This window comes from Lathyrus oleraceus, chromosome 6 (assembly GCF_024323335.1).
Source record: "Lathyrus oleraceus cultivar Zhongwan6 chromosome 6, CAAS_Psat_ZW6_1.0, whole genome shotgun sequence".
NCBI classification, from domain to species: Eukaryota; Viridiplantae; Streptophyta; class Magnoliopsida; order Fabales; family Fabaceae; genus Lathyrus; species Lathyrus oleraceus.
Window position 1 is genome coordinate 292,280,402 of NC_066584.1, and position 21,094 is coordinate 292,301,495.

A 21,094-nucleotide genomic window follows, 5' to 3' on the forward strand; every position below is an offset into this window, starting at 1 on the left:
GATGTCCTCATCAGGGAACTCAAACTTCATCGGTTGATAATCCTCCACGGGTTGCCGGGCGAGGTAATCAAACAATACACTCCTCCCTTGATTGCTTTCTAGGAGGTGTACCAAATATCGTATTCAATCAAAATCATTTGCCCTCTTGCAACCCGTCCGGTCATTACTGGCTCTTCAGATATGTACTTGATCAGATCCATCTTGAAAATCCACAAAGTGGTATGAACCAGCATATACTGTCTCAGTCGGCGAGCAGCCTATGCCAAAGTACATCAAGTTTTCTCGAACAGTGAATGTATTGTTAAACAGTCGATAAACTTTTTGCTAAGGTAAATTGCATGCTCTTTTCGACAAGACTCGTCATGCTGACCCAATACACACCCCATAGACCCCTCGAAGGCCGTCAAGTACAGATTAACAATTGCTCCTTCCACAGGAGGTATCAGAATCAGAGGTTCCTGCACCTTATGCTTTATTTTTCAATGCCCCTTGGCAATCGTTATTTCACCTGACCGTTTGATCCCCTTTTTTTCAACAACTTGAATATAGGTTCACACGTGGCTGTTAGATGAGATGTGAACCATGACATGTAGTTCAATCTATCTAAAACCACGAACCTCTTTCTTTATTCTCGGTTCAGGCACTTCTTGTTTTTTTTTTGCAGGATCAACCTCGATTCCTCTCTTACACTTATAATAAACCCCAACAACTAACCGGATCGCACTCTGACAGTGCACTTATTCGAATTCAACCTCAGTCTGAATTATCTCCACTAGTCAAACGACTTGGCCAGATCTACCAGATGCCCCTCTTCTGCTTGGGACTTTGCTATCATGTCATCATTATAGCATTTGATTCCATGATGAATCATATCATGAAACAAAGTCACCATGGCTCTCTGATATAGGCACTGGCGTTCTGCTTCTCTAGAGGACAGTCTTCTCTCCATGGTAGCTTGTGCACACCGACATCGGTATCCGACCTTGGCATATCTTGACATGACCAGGCGAAGATATCCACATGCTCCTTCAACAGGGCTACCATTCTGCTCTCGACTCGCCTCTGAAGCGGCCCCAATTTCACTTCCTTCCTGACCTCGGCGGTGCTTGGAGTAACAATCTTGCATCACTCCTCGTGCGGCTGAATCACCTTCTCCTCTTGTTTTAACAACCCGACTAATTCCAGCAGATCACAATCTTCTTCGCCTTCTTCTTCAGCATGATAGATCGGATTGTCGAAGTCATATGAGGTGTAACCAAATCGTTATCAATGAGATCCGGAGAATTATTTTTCGAAGTCGGAACGAGACAAATCAAAAAGGGGAAAAATGAAAACAAACATTGCCATTTTTATTTGTTTTTAAACTGCAAAAATAAATGAAAAACAGGGAACACCGCTTTTAACTGAAAAACATCCATTTATTAATGATGCAGAACGTTGCACAATGAAACATGAGGTGGCCCTTACAATGGACCATTACGTGTCGGGCAACACGTATGACTTTCATGCAAATAAAACTGAAAACAAGAAACATTACTCTTCCAGTAGAATGACAGTGATGATCTGTTTTAGGCCTTCCAGCTTCCTGGTACACACGGCTTTATCCAACCATCAAACCCGCAGTCACTGTTGATCTCTCCACCCATTGCACAGGCGTGATCCGAATCTACAGCAATTGCACTCACCATCGCCTGACCATGCGCCGACATGGGATTAGCATTAACATTTGGAGACGGTGCAAAATTGATGGCCTTGGAGTCTACCAGATCCTGGACAACATTCTTGAATGCTCTACAGCCCTCGATGTTATGCCCCGGTGTTCCAGAATGGAATTCACACTGGGCGTTCTCATCATAGTCAGGAGGCCTCTGATCTGATCTCATAGGAACCATCGCCCTCGGTTGAACCAACCCAAGATCCATCAACTTTTTAAACAGAACAACGTATGTCACGGGCGACCTGCCAAAATGGCGATCAATCCCTCTTCCTTTCACTTGATATTCGTCTCTCTGTTGAGGTGGCTGACGTTGCTGTCGTACTGACTGATTACCAGCAGGGGTGGTTACTGAAGCAGTGTGCTGGTAGTAACGATCCCTACCGTGTCCTCTCTGGGCATACACATCACTTGATTCTCCCTCATTCTTCCTTTGGCCATTTCCGAAGGGCTTCTTCGATCCTGATGACGAAGCATTACCACCCTGGATCTTCCCCATTCTCAGCCAACTTTCAATTCTCTCCCCAACCACCCCAATGTCAGCAAAGTTAGTGACGGGACAACCCACCATTCTTTCAGCAAATGCCCCCTGCAGGGTACCCATGAAGAGATTAGACATCTCTCTGTCCACCAGTGGAGGTTTCACTCTGGCAGCCAACTCCCTCCACCTCTGAGCATATTCTTTAAACCCCTCATTATTCTTCTGAGACATACCCTGCAGCTGGGTACGACTCGGAGCCATATCAGCGTTGAACTGATACTGTTTAAAGAAGGCATCGCCAAGATCTTGCCAGCTCTTGATATCAGAAGATTTCAGCTTGGTATACCATTCCAAGGATCCTCCAGACAGACTGTCTTGGAAGAAGTACATCCAAAGCTTTTGATCTGTAGTGTATGCAGAGATCTTGCGGACAAAGGCTTGAAGGTGAGTCTCCGGGCAGGAACTCCCATTATACTTATCAAATGCGGGCGCCTTGAACTTCTGTGGGATCACAATCCCCTTAACCAGCCCCATGTTTGACATATTTACCACACCGGGAGTGGCATAACTTTCAAGAGCTCTGATCTTCTCAGCCAGCAACTGAATCTCCTTATTCTGAGGTTGGGCACCATACTGACCGAACGGTTCGTTATGCATGGAGAATTGATCAGCTTCTCGGTCCTCCTCTTTGTCGTCATCAACCCCAAAGAATGGAGGGAACAGACTATCTTTCAGATCCTGACCAGGTTGACCACCTGTGGCAGCACCAAACCCACCAGCATTATTATTTACCATACCCACAGTTGCTCTCTTGCCACCATCTCAAGAACCGCCCAGCCCCTGGTTGGAGACACCATCCAGGTTGACACCACTATTAGCCGCTGAAGCCCGCTCGAGCTTCTCGACTTTGTCAGCTAGAGCTTTCTGACCAACTGCAAAACCCTGCATGATGTTGATCAACTCATTCATTTTATCTTTCAGCTCGAGAATGTCTGTATTTGGGAGATCCATCAGTCTTGGAGTATTGCGTCTGGTGAAGTATCTGTGAGGACGGGTTGAGTGCAAAGGTACAGTTCTACGAGCACGAGCAATGATTCCTGCAAAACAGCAAACAGGTTAATATGCATGAACGCAACGTCTATCCATACGAGGAAGCTTCCGTCTTTTGATCCTGGTCTCATTGAGACAGATAATATTTCGACAATAACATTCTGACATCAGGATGTCTCTCAACCAGAATCTCAACCGAAAATGTTCCCTGAGTATGGATAGACATGAGTTAGACGCCGATGAATGCAAAATGTGAACGATGCTGATGCGTGAATGCAATGCATAGTGCCATCCTCCGAGTCATCTGATCATCTGTTGCTCTGAAGCCTGATCTTTGAATTGATCACAACCATCTGAGGTATTGATTAACCATAAGTCCAACTCGGGAGTTCTGAAGTAAACGGAACTGAAAGATACACCATCATCATCATCAGACAAACTCTGAGCAGATACCCATAACCATCTCTGAATCGGCCCGAGGAATCCTGAAATAAACGGATCCCCACTGATAAATGACACGGACAGCGCTTCGGCGTCTCAGAAAGAAATGGCTATAAATCCGACTTATAAATAGGACTCTGATCAACGGAACCAGAAGTCACCATCAAAGTCACCATCTGATCACCATCTGCAAGAATCACCCTCCCCTCACAGGTAAATTCTAATCAGGTCACCCTAAGGCGGATAATAGTCTCGACAATCGGGCAGAGATACTCAATGGGTTTGCCCTTTCGGGTGTGCCATTGTAGCTCTCCTGAAATCGTCTAAACCAAAGATCCGGGAAATGATCGGTCACCAGAGTCAATAGTTCAGATGAAGTGACACAACCAAAGTGGATACTCCACAAAGGAAGGGCACTATCAAATGAACCTCGTCTGGCTTGTGGTATGTCACGTTGCAACAATATGCTGATAAAGCAAATGAGGAACGTGAGACCACACTAACCCTAGGTGTATACTCGGGCCTGGGTTTTAGCCCCACTCAGAACACCCACCCCAAACAGAGGAACCACCTGCACAGAGGATAGCAAAATGATAGTATGATGCATGCAAGTATTTATGCAAATATATACACAATCAGAATAATAAATGCAATAAATAGCAGCACAAGCAACCTAAACTATCCTAGAACGCTAGGAGAGACTCGCTTAGGGAAGATGGACCAGCACAGGTCAACATCTCAATTCCCCAGCAGAGTCGCCAGCTGTCGCATCCGCGAAAAACAACCGGCGGGCTAAAACAAAAACAACACAGAGCCGCCACCGTGCGTTATTTATCCCAACAGAGGGAAAGGAAACGCTCAGAGTAAACCTGGAAAAAGCATGGTCTCGCGACCAAAGAGAAAGGGTACGGGAGTCGGTTACGCAAGGGGAAGGTATTAGCACCCCTCACGTCCGTCGTACTCGACGGGATCCACGCTCTAAAAGAAAGAATAGGTTGCTAAAACAAAACATCACACACACACGCTGAAGACAACACAGGTGGGGTAAAAGAGGAGGGGGCTCGCTAGGATATCGCATCTTGTGCCTACGCATCTCGTCTGGAACGAGAATCAGAGCTGCCGTAGTTCGGCTTACGCACGCCAAACAAGCAAACACAAACACAGGCAAACATGGAGCCTGAATGCCAATCACTGGACTTACATCAGCATCCGAACCAAAACACACACAAGAAGGCAAACTTGGAGCCCGAACGCCAATCACTGGACTTACATCGGCATCCGAACCAAACGCACGCACACTGGAACCCGAATGCCACTTGATGGACTTACATCAGCTTCCAAGCACACAACAACCAAACAAGTTAATAGGGAGTCGGGAACTCGAGCCTATAACTGTCAAGCACACACACAAAAAGAAAAAAGTGCCCGGAGAGACCTCGCACGGTCTCCTGCCTACGTACCTCATCTGGTATGAGGATCAGGGCGACGTAGTTCCCCTGAAAGGGAAAGAAATTCTAGCCAGAGACAAAGGGAGACACACTACCAGGGAGCTGTACTCGAGCCTAGTGTTATCATGCATCATTGCCCTATGTTAAGTTCTCTATCTACTTGCACAACAACAAGCTAATCCTATCCAGGAAGAAAGCAAGCACGCAAGCATAAACAAACGAAGCAAATATTCCAAGTAGTACACACTATATCCAGTCAAGTGGGCTCAAACAAAGGGTTTGACTGCCAAGGCAAGTCGTCTGTACAAGGTAGTGTTCGCTCTTAACCCTGACATTGAGAGTCAGGGTGAAGCAGATGAAAGGTGAGTGAGGGGTGTGCCTCACAGCTCTTATCCCTGTCCAGGGAGAGCTTCAGACAAAGGAGCGTGGGTTCAGAAAGGAGGAACCCTTCTACGCTCAAGACTCTGACACAACTGTACACTGTACAAGATCTTGGGTTAATGTCCCAATGCATCAACACAATGGTGTGAGCAGAGGGACGACTCAACAAGAATAGCAGGGGATAGATTGCATATCCCTTGGGTTCTGCCAATTGCCTTAATCAAGGACTTTTCCTGCTTGGCACAAATGTAAACAAGCACAAACATCGCCTCTTAAGGAGGACTTCAGACAGTTGCCTGGCCAAGTAACAGGCCAGGTCTTCCAGACTACATGGAGTATAGAAATTCTACCTCAATTGGTTTATACAACCAAGCAACAACAAGCAAGTTCAAAAAGAACTGTGAGCAACTAATGTACCTGAAATCAATCAAATATCATCAGTATACCAGACAAAATCAACAGTAAACAGCAAAAGCCAACAGTTAATCTGTACAGTCAAACACAAGTTAATGCACACAAGTGCAAGCCATGAGCTCAAACTCAAGCATCAAACCCTACAACACAAAGTCAAGGTTAGTCATAAACAATTCACAAGTCAACTTAATTAACTTGAAGCAATCTCCTTAAACCATTTGCATCTCAACCTGAAAATCCAAACCAAACATGAGAAACAAGACCACTAGGCCAAGCCTAGGGTCCAAAGGAGATGAAAAAATCAAAACAGCAAGTGAAAATTATCCAAAATCACAATCAACCAAATTAGAAACAAATGCAATTGGTCTCATGCTCATATCATTCATATTTATCATTTCATGCACAAAATAGTATCAAACATGCAATTTGAAACACATTGGTGTAAACAGAATGATCACAATCAAACAAATACCAAAACATCTCAATAAATTCCACAAAAATTCAAGTCTAAACAGAACACATTGAATGAATAGCATGTCAAATTTCATGCAATTTGGACAAGAGGAAGTAGGTCAATGAAAATCAGAAAGTTCAGACAAGTTCAAGCAAGCCAACACAAGGCATCAAAATAAGCATCAACTTCCATAAATCATAAAACAGTGACAAAGCATGATAAATGGATGGGATCAAAACCACAATGACCTATAATGTGTCTAGAATGCACATGTCAAATTTCACATTCATCCAATTAATGACCAGAATTTCACAAACCAAATACCAACATGTGTCACAAAAAGATCACCAAATGACCAAACAGGGGAGAAAATTCCAATCAAATAGGAAATGTCATCAATAAATCCATAAAAATTCTCATGCATTCTCAACATACATATGCTCAAACATGCAAAAAATTGGCTCAATCCAATGTCCCTAAGCATGGCAAATAAAATCATGAAATTCAACAAGCTTGGTGTGACACAAATTGTCACACCTCTAATCAAAAATCCATATCTCCTCAACCAGGTATCCAAAAATTACAAACTACATACCAAAATCACCATCAAAGAGTCCAGAATAAGCACAAAAAATTTCATGAATTTATTTGGAAGCATCATCATTTCATGAGTGATATGGCAAGACATGTACAAATTGCATACATCCAAACAATCCCTAAGCATTTTTAATTTCCACATGTGCACAAAAATATTAAAAATCATCATTAAAATCTACACATCATAAGGAGCATGGTGAAAAAACCCTCACAAATTTTGGACAAAGGATGAATTATTTATGAATTTTTTAAGTTCATGTAATCAAAATGAAATAAAAATGAAAGAGAAATAAGAAATAATACAAATAAAATGAATAATGGCAAAAGCGTAATATTCCCCAGCGAGAGCAAAACGACGTCGCTCACATTAATCCAGTGGCGCGTCCTGATTGGCCAAAATGTGGCGGTAAACAGAATTTGAAAACAAGGCCAAGGTATTGAGGATCTAACGCGTGCGTGAACTGGTTTTTTGCTCAAGAACAATCATAAAATTCCAGAAAATGATGAACAACAAATCTTAACCAAAATCAGCAAACTATACATCATTAGAACCGTCCAAGCATGCACGTCCCGAATATGTAATTGGTTTGACCTAATTCTCAACATGTTATCCGGATCGATCAAAAATAGAAATGCACATCACACTTCAAATCACGATTTCTTTCTCTACACTCAACCAAATCACAAACTACAAGCATCATGATAATCTACACTGAAAGATCTACACAAGCCATATAACAATTCAAGCAATGGAGAATTTCGAATCCTAACCTCTTGGAGATTGCAGTGCTTGATTCGTGCTCTTCCAAGTGTAAAAAGTCAAAACAGATGGAGTACAACGATGAGGAAGGTGAATGGAGAAGATTCCTCAGCTCAAGGATACTTCAGTTGCGAGAATTATGGAATTGCCATTGTTGAGCTTGCTTCCAACAGTTGCGATTTGGTAAGCTTTTGTCCTTGAATTCGTAAAACAGTTCACCAACCAGTCTTGTGGAGTGTAGATCCAAGAAGATTCAACGAAATTGATGAAGATTTGTGATGAAATTGATGAAAAATGTGTGATGAAGTTTTTGTGAATTTTGAGAGAATTGGAGGGAAAAGTAGTTATGATTCTTGAAGAATGTGATATCATTAGCAATTCTGTTACAGTTAACAACTTATACCCATGCCTAATCCATTTTGCTAATCACAATTAGCAAATTGAGTGAAATTAGTGTTAATGCCATTTTCATGTGCTATGTCAAAAATGTCCTTCTCCAAATTATGCAATGTGACAGCAAATGACAGTTGGAGCAAATTTCATTTGGCATTTGGAGTGTGTTAGAACTGGTCTTGAGTGCATAGGCCTTGTAATTCTCAAATTCACCATGCCACACCAAAAAATGCAATTGAATTCACTTAAAAAATGCCATTTTGCCATGACCATTTTTGATGAATTTTGACCATACATCATGAAAGTACATGTGAAATGGGGTTTGCTCAAAGAAATATCATCCATTTTGGCCATTCCATGTGAAAGTTATGCCACTTTGAATTTAGGCATTTTTGGAAAATGATTGGACCATATCTTGCTAACCATTCATGAGAAATTCAAGTTCTTGGACTTTTTGGAAAGGTGAGAGCAAGATCTACAACTTTCATGTTGAACAAAATTTCATTTGAAGCATTTTTGGACACGTAATTTTGAGGTGAAAAACTTTCCATTTTTGGAAACTTTCATTACAAGTCACTTTCCATTTTTGGAAAGTTTTCTCCTGACTTTATTTTCTTCATTCTTGATGTTTGAAATGTCAAATGAAACTTGTTTCAACATGAATGAAGTGTATCCAACCCTCTCCCACCTCCAAATCCATCAAATCAAGCACAGTTGACCACAGTTGACTTTTCTGACTGATAGATGAATTTGGCTGTGCACTGATCAAGTTGAGCCTCAAACTTATGATGAAATGGCTCAATGATGAAACCCTAGCTTCCATAAGCTCAATACAATCATGAAATGATCTCCATATCCATTATAGACCCCATCTCCTTGCCATGCCCTGATTGGCCCAATGCAGCTGATTAGACTGATTAGGGTTGACCAATGGTCAAAACCCTAATCTCAAGGTATATGATCAATCTTCTTGAATCTTCTGGATGATAACAAGACCATGATGATGATGATGTATCATTTCAACCAAGATCAAAACCAATCTTCTTGAGAATCAAGAAACCCTAATTTGGACCCCACATCCTCAGATGGTTAGTGATCCAGTCAATGAAACCCTAGCTTGCATCATGACCTCTTCATCCTCTGATCAAGACTTTGGAAGATGATTTGCACAATGTAACCACATGATATGCAATATGCCATGCCTAATGACCTAGAAAATGCAATGCAATATGTTAAGCTAGTCCCAAGAGAGGAGGGCAAATTTTGAGGTGTTACACCTGGGTAATGGGCTTATCTCTCATAGAACACCCCATCCCAACAAACAAACATACCAACAGCAGAGCCAACAGATACAACAATGATATGTACACAATGCAGTGAAGCAGGTAAATGTTGAAAAATAAATAACTGTACAAAAGAATGAACACCCAATAAACAAACAACCTACAAAAGCTAGGAGGGACTCGCTCAGGGAAACCAGATTCCCCAGCAGAGTCGCCAGCTGTCGCAACCTGAAAAAGGAGATGCGAAAAAACAACCGGCGAGAAAAGAAATGACAGAAGAGTCGCCACCGCACGTTATTCATCCCAAAGGAGGGAAAGGAAACGCTCGAAGTAAACCTGGAAAAAGGAAAGAAAAAGACAAGGTCTCGCAACCAAATCTTGGGTTTGGGAGTCGATTCTGCGAAGGGAAGGTAATAGCACCCCTACGCATCTGTAGTACTCTACGGGATCCACTCTTGTTGTTCTTGTCTAAAGGGTGTGGGTTTATCTAATGTACTATTTACTAAAAGAGGGGTCAAAAGAAAATGACTCGCACGGATGTCGCATCCACTGCATACGTATCTCATCTGAATATGAGAATCAGAGTCTTCGTAGCTCGGCTACCTATGGGTTAAAGAGGAGTGTGTTTTTTAGGTGAACGACGTTACTATGCAATCTACCGGATGCTCGACCTTTGGAGACTTACTCGCCTATAGTAGAAAGAGTTAACGTGTTCTTAGGAGAAGAAAAATCAATGAGTTTTTTTGTGTTTTAGGGATGCTCATGCAAAAAGGAAGTCCTAGACGAAGGAGCAGTGCTACCTTAATTGACATGCAAACGAGAGACTATACGAAGCCTAGCAATCCTATGGGGAGACAATCACACCATATAAAACAGACATGCATAAAGTAAAATGCCACCAAGGGGGCTCAAACATACATGGGTAGGGCTTTAGTCAAGAGGGGTCATATCAACCTCGACAAACAAGCCATGGAAGGGTAATCAAACGGGCTCTTAACCACTGACACTGAACGTCAGGGTGAGCAGATCAAAAGGGTAATGAGGATAAGACCTCATAGCTCTTAACCCTGGACAGGGTGAGCTCATGACAAAAGTGGGGATTCAGAAAGGTGGAACCCTCTCCACTGAATGACCGGACAAAAGATCTTGGGCTTTTGTTCTGAAGCATAGACACGTAGTGTGAGCATAAAGAACGAAACACTGAATAACGGGGGATTGATTACTAATCCCTTTTATCCGTCTATTGCGTCTTCAGGGAGGTCTTTAGGCACAAAAGTAAACAAACAAAAGAAAACATTGCCTCCTATCGAGGTCTTCCTGCTAAGAAAGCGGTAAAATGCGGGAAAGATGTAAAAGTACCACACGGATAAAGATCCGAAGTAACAGCAACTAAGGAAACGAGAAACCCAGAGATCTCTCAAGCTGGCACCATCAAAGAAAGCAAGTCAACACAGGTAATCAAAATAAACCTCCAAGTGGTATCCAACAAATAAAGTGGAATGCCAAGCAACCTATGCTTTCAGGAGTCATGTGAGCCCTCACAAAAACTCAACAAATAGGTTAGAGAAACAAGACGGGGTGCCATCAAGAGTTGCATCAAACAAAAGAAACATAACAACAAAGCGTCAGGTAAACAGTGCACGGCTGCAAGAGAAAGCATGTACTAACAAACACCAAACAGATTACAGCAAACAAAAAACAAATACTTTCACGCTCGCTACTGCTTCGCCTAGCGAGGTGCTAGCGAAGCTTCGCTACATGTTCGCCTAGCGATGGTGCTAGCGAACGCCTGCAGGTTTTGGATCCTTCCTTGATAACAGTCCGATTTCAGTAATCCCAAACCCTATGGGATCCATCTCAGAAATTAAGTGATCAAACATTCAAGGCATTGCTATATTCATTCGTGCATATTTAAACCTACACGCAAAACCTAACGATACCCACTCTTCTCATAATGCCTCATACATTTAGATATTTCAAATTGAAGGCGCAAAATAATGGGGATAGGGCAAACCTGATTGGAGAGATCGAATGAAATTGAATTGCACCCTTGGGGTTTGTAGAACGATCTTAGGGTTTGTATGAGATGGAATTGGTTATGTGCAGATGAATTCCCTTCAGTGTCCGGAGGTTGCTCTGAATCAGTTAGCTCTTCTCTCTGTCTAGGGTTTTTTCAATTATCTCCCTCCTCTTTTGGGAGATGGGAGTCTAGAATATATAGCCTAATTTCGTGGCTTTGTGGGCTCAAATGAGAGAGGTCCAAGTCCAAGATTTTTCTGTTTTATTATTAAAACGCGTGAGCTTCGCCTAGCGAAGGATCTGCTCGCCTGGCGAGCATGACAGTTCAAGTTCGCTAAGCGAACCACGCTGCTCGCCTAGCGAGCATGACAGCTCAAGTTCGCTAAGCGAACCACGCTGCTCGCCTAGCGAGCATGACAACTCATGAACAAACTTTTGCTCCTTCAAGATTAACGTTTTGACTGATGAATAGACCCCATTTGAACATGTTGGAAGTATCTCAAGCCATTCCCTTGTGTTGACTGATCACCCAGATAGGACCCACAAAGTGTCTTGGATGATATTCAAGCTTCTTGGATCTAATTCCCATTGACATGATGAAATGCAATATGAAATGTTAAATGACCTAAAAATGAATGCATGAATGAGGGGGGCAAATTTTGAGGTATTACACTCATCCACAAACAACATAAAATATTTGTTTCCTCCAAGTGAAGGTACTTCAAACGGTCCACAAATATCATAATGCACTACTCCCAAAGCATTCTTTGCTCTTGAGGCTACTTCTAATGTAAATGGCAATCTAGGTTGCTTTCCTTTCATGCATATCTCACATGACTTCTCAGGATTCACAATCTTAGGAATGCCATTTACCAACTTCTTAGAATTTAGATGCCTTAAGATGTCCCAATCTCTTGTGCCATAGATCACTATCACCTTCAACGCCTTCTACACTAAGACATTTAGTTTCAGTTGTCTCAACATTCACCTTGAATGTTCTGTTGCTTCCCTGCTCATATTGCATAATCAGCTTATGATCAGAATCATACAACTTCAAGAGATTGCTCTTGATAGTAACTAAGAAACCTTTCTTAATAAGCTGACCTACAATCATCAGATTGCTCTTCATGCCAGGAAAATACCAAACATTCTTGATCATAATAGTTTTACCATTCTTCACCTTGAATTTGGCATTTTTCATTCATAATTTAAGATAGCTCCTTTGTATGAGGAGAGGAATTATACAAAAATAAATTTGAGTATAAAACGAGAAAGAAAACATAATTGGGCAGGCTAACTGCCGATTATTTTCCATGTTTTCCTTCTTATGGTTCAACCACAACTTGGTGGGCGAATATTCATGTCTTAGAGCTGGCCAATAAGGGATGCCACATTGATCTCTATGGCACATCCTCTCTCTGGTCTCGCTGGAGCGCTTGGCAAATTCTTTTTGCGCCTTCAAGATCAACATTGATAGTGGTCGATTGTCCATGCAGGTTATAATATTTGAGGTGTACATGAGAGTTTAACATGTCCAGCATGACAACAAATGGTCGTCTTAGGATACAAATATAGACGCTTCTGCAAGGAACAACAAGGAATTGAAATTTGACTTCTCGGACATCCTTTCCGCTGTGCACTAGTACTGTCAGCTCCACGTATCCCTATGGACGGGTGGTCATCCCGTTAAATGCATGCAAATTTGAGTCTTCATACAACTAAAAGTTTCCCCTTTCGAGGTTCATCTTTTCAAACAAATCATAATGTATTATGTCGTAGGAGCTGCCACCGTCAATCAATATCCGAGAGACGCAGAACTGCCGATAGTGGTTGTGATTATCAAAGGAAAATATTTATTACGGATGCTGCTCACCTTCTCTGAGTCCCAAAATTTCAACATAGGTCGGTCATGAGTCTCCATTGATGTACTTCCATTCTTTTTATGGACGAACATCTTCCCATCTATCTTCCACTTCATAGTCTCTTTGGTTGAGGGATTTTTCCGAGGTACTCCTGTGGTGATGGTGGTTATGTATGGGCGATTGACTTTGCTCGACTCCTTGTGCTCACCACTGGTCTCAACATTCACGGTATTCGAGGGAGATTTTCCCTTAGGCGACTCTTCTGAGTCTCTTTTCCCCCTTCACATATTTAACCAATTGACCCCTATTGATCATCATTTCAATAACATCCCTCAACTAGAATGCATTAGCCGATGTTATGGTCGTGTCTTTTATGAAAGCTATATTATTTTTACTTGTTAGTTTGAGACTTCTCTTTGACTGGGTAAGGGGGTCAGATTTCACCATTCCTGAATTTTATGTTGATGTAGTCCTGGTAGACATTTTTGAGAGAAACAATCAGAGGAGTATACTTGTCGTACCACCCTTGCGTACCTCAGCCAAAGTCATCTTTCTGCTGGTGAAACTCCTTTCTTGACGGGTGGTTTGAGTTGCTGTCAATGAAGGGGGTGGTCAAAGCATGTTCAACTTCTCTTCCAGTGTCATGTACGAATTAACAATCCTCAACTTTTCTTGAGTGACTTTCACCTTCTTCCTTCCAAGATTTAGCCTGAAGGGATGGTCTTTTAGAAGGCCATTTTTGAAGATCCAACATTTAAGTCTCTCTTCATCTCCTTCAACTTCAATGACAACTTGAGTAAAGTGGTCAATGTAAGACCGTAAAATTTCCTTCTTACCTGGGACAATTTTGCTTAAATCGACTTCAGTCATCGATCGTCACTTTTGAGCAGTAAAATGAGCGGAGAACCAGTCACAAAAATCAATTCCTGACTTAATGTTTTTGATTTGGTGATCTTAGAAGATTGACATATAACGAATTGGAGAGCGAACATGAAATTATGAAAAATACGGGATTCAAAAGTCGACTCCCACATATGGCGCCACTGTTCCATTCTAGAACAAGAAATATAATGATGATCGAAAGTGATGACATAGTTGAGCTTCTGGTGCAGTGGAAAGGGAGGATCTGTAATGTTATAACACTTAAGTCATTATGTGAATAAGATAAGTGAATTCAAATTGTGTTTGAAACTTGTCACCTCAATTTGGTGCTTTATATATATATATATATATATATATATATATATATATATATATATATATATATATATATATATATATATATATATATATGTATATATATATATATATATATATATATATATATATATGTATATATATATATATATATATATATATATATATATATATATATATATATATATATATATATATATATATATATATATATATATATATATATATAAAATAACAAATTTGCTATTTGTTAGGAGTGCTTTGCGGGGAGTCGTTAGATGCACTTGCAGTTGAGATTTTCATTATAGTCAAAAAGAGAGTTCTCGTGTGATAAGAAGATTCTAGTAGGACAGTTGTTCCCTCAGAATAGTCGGTTGGGATAGATATAATTGGTCCAAAATAAAAATATTAATAAAGGACATGAATATTGACCTTAGTCAGCTAACCTATAACTATTATACATCGTCATTTCACTTGCTTATGTCATATAAAATGAATGAGACGGAAGACTAGACTAAAAAAAATATAAAATAAAGAGACAAAAATAAAAAATTAAAATTAAAGAACCAAAACTCAAAAAAATAAAAATAAAAAGATCAAAATTACAATTAAATCAAAATTTTAAATGATTATTACAATATTTCTTATAACAATTTAATTTATAAAATACTTTAAATACTGTAGAATATATTGTAATTATTTCACATATTAGACACCAAAAGAGCTAAAGTCAATCGAAGTCAACAACACTTGGTCACTTGTCGAATTTCCCCAAGACAAGAAGGCAATTGATAAGAAGTGGGTATACAAGGTGAATTTGAATCCCAAAGGCGAAGTGAATCGACACAAGGCGAGACTTGTGGCGAAAGGATTTCTTCAGAAAGAAGGAATCAACTTTGATGAGGTTTTGCACTTGTTGCTAGGATCGAAATAATCAGGTTGGTTGTTGGTCTAGCAAACATGAACAACTGGAAGATGTGTCAGATGGATGTGAAATGTGCATTCCTTAATGGACCCTTAGAAGAAGAAGTTTATGTCGCACAACCAGTTGTGTTTGTGAAATAAGGCGAAGAAAGAAAGGTGTACAGGCTGCATAAAGCCCTATACGGACTTAAACAAGCTCCAAGAGCTTGGAACAAGAATATAGATGGATTCCTAAGGGAGAAGGAATTTGTGAAGTGCACAAGTTAACATGGAGTATATGTAAGACGAAGCAAGAGTGAATTGCTTATACTATGTCTCTATGTCAATGACTTGTTGATAACAGGTAGCTGCAAGAAGGAGATCGAAGACTTCAAAGGTGATCTCAACAAGGAATTTTAAATGTCAGATCTGGGTGACATTTCATACTTCCTTGGCATCGAATTCTACAAGAGTGGTAGAGGTTTGGTGATGCATCAAAGAAGGTATGCTGGCGGAATTCTCAAGAGATTTGAGATGCAAGATTGCAACCCAACTTCGACTCCAGCTGAGCCCAAATTACAATTGTCGAAAGATTCAAATGAAGATGATGTCGACCCAACCTAATACAGAATACTTATTGGGTCACTTTGATACCTTTGCCACACAAGGCCTAACTTAGCTATCAATCTGGCGAAGAATCTGATACCACATGGTCGAAGCAAGCACGTCGAAATGAGGTTCCATTATCTTCGAGAGCAGGTAGCAGATGAGAAGATGAATGTGGAACACTGCAAAACTGAGAATCAAATTACAGACATCATGATGAAGGGAGTGCATGTCGAAGTATTCAGAAGACTAAAAGCTATGACGAATGTAGATAGCTTAGACACAATGAGTTAGGTGGTGTGTTGAATTGTAATTCCTTGTGTTGAAGAAGGTTGCTCGACAGAGTAAGGAAGTGTCAAACCACCTAGTGTGTTGAGTTGTGTTAGTGTGTCGAAGTGTCGAAGCATGTTGCTTCACACAGGATTTCGACTTAGGCCTATTTTAGTAGTGTTAGCAATTTTGGGCTTTTATAGTTTTGAGCTTTGGCTTGAGGTCCAAGTTAACATAAATCTTTAAATAGAGGGAGTAACCCTTATTCTTGTAATGAAGTGAATAGAGTATTCATAACATTGTATTCATAGTATTTTGCAGTTGCAAAGTGAATAAGAAGTTTTCCACAGTTTGTGGGCAGAGAAAAAACTCTGTAGAATTTTAATTCTTCTTCTCCTTCATCGTTCTTTACACTCTTTCTTTCTCCATTGTTCTTTTCTTTTCATTACTCTTGTGTGGGTATTAACAATCTTGTTCATCAAGATTGATTGAAATTATCCATAGGTTTTGGGGGATTTCCAACATATACCACCCTTAGACCTGAAACCACTATGGACCCTAGATGTAGAGTCTAGTGCTTTAATGTTGATCAAATGTTGTCTGTAACTGGATGACCATAAAGACAGTTGATGGGTACTCCACGAGCATGCCGAGGGACATGAGTGACCTAGATGGAATTTGCTCATCCTGCATAACAGGATAAATGTCTAAGGGCCAAATATTGAACTGTACAAGGATGACACAGTCTATGCCTTGTGTTCAAGATAGACATAAGGGCAAAAAGGGTAATTGTACACACAAGTATTATCACAAAAAGGGATTTGTCAGATCACATGACATTTTTATGTCTTGGGTAACACTGATGTGTTGCTAGATACTGATCACTATTTGTTATGTTAAATACGTGATTTAATATGATTGCCAATGTCGCGAAAACCTATAGGGTCACACACAAAAGGACGAATTGATGAGAGATAAAGTAAATAAGGAACACTGTAAGATACGGTGCATTTAAGTGAATTGTAGAATATCGTAAGGTACGATGCACTTAAGTAGAATACGAAATATGGTAAGGTACCACGCACTTAAGTGATTTTCAATATACCATAAGATATGAGCCAGATACACTTAAGTGGAATTTTTAGCTTGCAACCCACACACGTGGTTCTATAAATGAACCCTTGTGCATAATCATTTGACTTGATGAAATCTCTCTCTCTCTCTCTCTCTCTCTCTCTCTCTCTCTCTCTCTCTCGCTCTCTCTCTCTCTCTCTCTCTCTCGCTCTCTCTCTCTCTCTCTCTCTCTCTCTCTCTCTCTCTCTCTCTCTCTCTCTCTCTCTCTCTCTCTCTCTCTCTCTCTCTCTCTCTCTCTCTCTCTCTCTCTCTCTCTCTCTCTCTCTCTCTCTCTCTCTCTCTCTCTATATATATATATATATATATATATATATATATATATATATATATATATATATATATATATATATATATATATATATATATATATATATAAAATAACAAATTTGCTATTTGTTAGGAGTGTTTTGCGGGGAGTCGTTAGATGCACTTGTAGTTGAGATTTTCATTATAGTCAAAAAGAGAGTTCTCGTGTGATAAAAAGATTATAGTAGGATTGTTGTTCTCTCAGAATAGTCGGTTGGGATAGATATGATTGGTCCAAAATAAAAACATTAATAAAATCTTAGTCAGCTAACCTATAACTATTATACATCATCATTTCACTTGCTATGTCATATAAAATGAATGAGACGGAAAACTAGACTTAAAAAAAATATAAAATAAAGAGACACAAATAAAAATTTAAAATTAAAGAACCAAAACTCAAAAGAATAAAAAAAAAAAAATCAAAATAACAATTAAATCAAATTTTAAAATAATTATTACAATATTTCTTATAACAATTTAATTTATAAAATACTTTAAATACTGTAGAATATATTTGTAATTTTAACGAGACTGTAGTAGTTATTTCGGTTTGCTAGAAATAAAGTAAGGAAAAATGAAGTATTGAGGTTGGACTATGACATTTGGCAGAATGACGTTTATTAGAGACATGAAGGCTCTGGAATAGGTTGGAAAATTCTTGAACATAATAACCAACCACCTTTCTCTCCTCCAAACACCATACTAATCCAGAACTTTCTCAGTCTCTCTACATTATACTATATCACTTCTATTTCACTTCATATAGAATCTTCAAGACCCATGTCACATTTACAACCTATAAATACAACACATTAATACTTCAATTTCCAACAAAACTTGTTCACACCAAGTTCCAAACCTCAAGAACAAAAAACACACATTTCTAAGTATGAGTCTGAAACCTCTAAACATGTTACTCGTTCCATTTCTTCTGCTTATTCTCGCGGCTGATTTTCCTTTGAAAGCAAAAGGATCACTACTACCATTCATAGATTCTCCCAACACTCTCTTATCGGATCTCTGGTCTGATCGTTTCCCAGATCCGTTTCGCGTCTTAGAACAAATTCCCTATGGAGTTGAGAAACACGAACCATCCATAACATTGTCACATGCTAGAGTAGACTGGAAGGAAACTCCAGAGGAACATGTGATAATGGTGGACGTGCCTGGGTTGAAAAAAGATGATATAAAGATAGAAGTGGAAGAGAATAGGGTGCTAAGAGTGAGTGGTGAGAGGAAGAAGGAAGAAGATAGAAAAGGAGATCATTGGCACAGAGTTGAAAGATCTTATGGAAAGTTCTGGAGGCAGTTTAAATTACCTGAAAATGTTGATTTGGATTCTGTCAAAGCTAAAATGGAAAACGGTGTTCTTACTTTAACTCTTCATAAGTTGTCGCATGATAAGATTAAAGGTCCTAGAATGGTTAGTATTGTGGAAGAGGATGACAAACCATCTAAGATCGTCAATGATGAGTTGAAATAATTATGTGATTTTAATCATTGTAGTTTTTTTCTTTCTGTGTGATTTGTGAATAAAGGTCATCTAAGATCTTGGTTCTTGTAATAGAAGAATTAGTCACATGTGAGTGATGAATGAGTATGTCCACTGTCCAATGTTGTGAAGGCTTTATTATTAATCTCGTAATGAATAACTTGTTGGCTTTTGTTTGTCTTTTTTACAAGACTTTGAGTTTGTTTGCATTACTTATCTATTGTCCTAACTATTTCTAAGATATTTTAAAAGCTAAGTGTTTCTTTTGCATATTCATTCATCAGACATACATGAGGATGGAGGAGCACTTTAACTTTCATGTTACACACACATTAGATAATAACTTGTGTGCCAAGTTAACTAACCAACAACCTTAAAAGCTAAGTGTAACTAATTTTTTAACTACCTCATATATATATTTAACTAACTTTTCATTGTTTGTTATTTCTCCCTAAAATGAATCTTGATATATGTTGGATCAAGTTTAGTTTGGACATGAGAAAGAAAAATTAACAAAAAGAGACTTGGTAAATAAATTAGTTATTCAATTATGTGAAGAGACAGGTAGGAGCTTTATCAATCCGGCTTGGAAATATTTTGTTGTTTCATGGAAAATGATGTTGGCTTCTATATGTATGCCACTTTGATTTTTACATTATCAAATTGGAAGTTTGACATAGTTTACTTGTAACTCAGACAACATATATAGTCACTACAAGAAAATGAGAAGCTTGTTAGGATTTAACCCTTCACAAAACACAAAATCACTTTGCAATGCACAAAAAATCTCGGGGAAATTTTTCAAAATTTTCAGAAAAATTCCATGTAAAACCTAACTGTTATAATCCTTAACAAGACACTGATATATTTTATTTTAAACTTTAAAGTTAGACAATTTTTTTAAATATAATAATTTTTTATTATATTTAAATTATTATAAATATTTAAATAAATATATTTATACATTTATTTTAATATTTATAATAATATAATTATAATAAATAAATATTATTATAATAACTAAAATTTAAAATTTAAAATTTATAAAAATAGAATTAAAAACAAATATTTTATAATTAAAATTTAAATAAAATAAATAATATAAATATTCAAAACAACGTCACACTCTCTTTGTCTCCTGTATAAAGTTTTAAAATTAAGACAATTATCTTTATGTGAACCATGACTCATCTAAATTTTTATTTTAGGTTCTAGTATTACTCATACCTTGAATGAAGAGTGCACACAGGCGTTAGATCAATTCATGATCTTAATGAAATATGTCGTTGTCAAAAAAAAATCTCATGTTCTCAAAACTAGCTTGATATACACCGTATTATGAGATTTGTTATTAACTTTTCAATATGCTATCATTTCTTTTACAATCAAGTGATGACTAATATTTGTATGGATAGTTTGATGACATTAAAGTTATATTGTTTGAGATTTGTAGTAATTTTTTCAGTCAATACAAATTGATTGATATTGTCTTGTATATATGAAATGAAATTAATATTTGATATTGAAAATTGAATGTAATATCTTATTACTATTGATATTGATATTTTGAGAAGAATGAGTGTGTTGTTTTTGCTGCAGAGTTAAAAAAATCAAAAGATCTACCACTTTTATTGTAGTAGTATGCACAAAAAAATAAAAATAAAATATTTAATAGTTTTTTTTCAAAATAGCTATTAAAAATAGGACTCTGATTATGAAAGTGAATGAGAAATAGCTAATAAAATGATGATTTTTACTAGAAAATATGACTCTTATTGTAAATCTAGCGATGAAGAGATGTCAGTAGAGCTTGTTGAAATATAAAGATTTGCTCATTGAATGAAAGGAATCTTGCTTAAGAGAAGAGAAACAAAAGAAGATCATAA

The 21,094-nt window shown here is 38.6% G+C and overlaps 1 protein-coding gene across 1 annotated transcript; it reads left to right on the plus strand.

Moving 5' to 3' along the window:
* The first annotated feature begins 18,521 nt into the window (after positions 1–18,521).
* LOC127097228 (22.7 kDa class IV heat shock protein-like) lies at positions 18,522–19,380 on the plus strand. Its single transcript, XM_051035732.1, has one exon. It carries the CDS (start codon positions 18,606–18,608, stop codon positions 19,197–19,199), a length of 594 nt encoding a protein of 197 aa, XP_050891689.1. The 5' UTR covers positions 18,522–18,605; the 3' UTR covers positions 19,200–19,380.
* Positions 19,381–21,094: the final 1,714 nt, after the last annotated feature.

What these genes read in the sequence shown, in the direction of transcription:
- LOC127097228 (XM_051035732.1), top strand. Translation starts at nt 18,606, where the DNA reads ATGAGTCTGAAACCTCTAAACATGTTACTCGTTCCATTTCTTCTGCTT.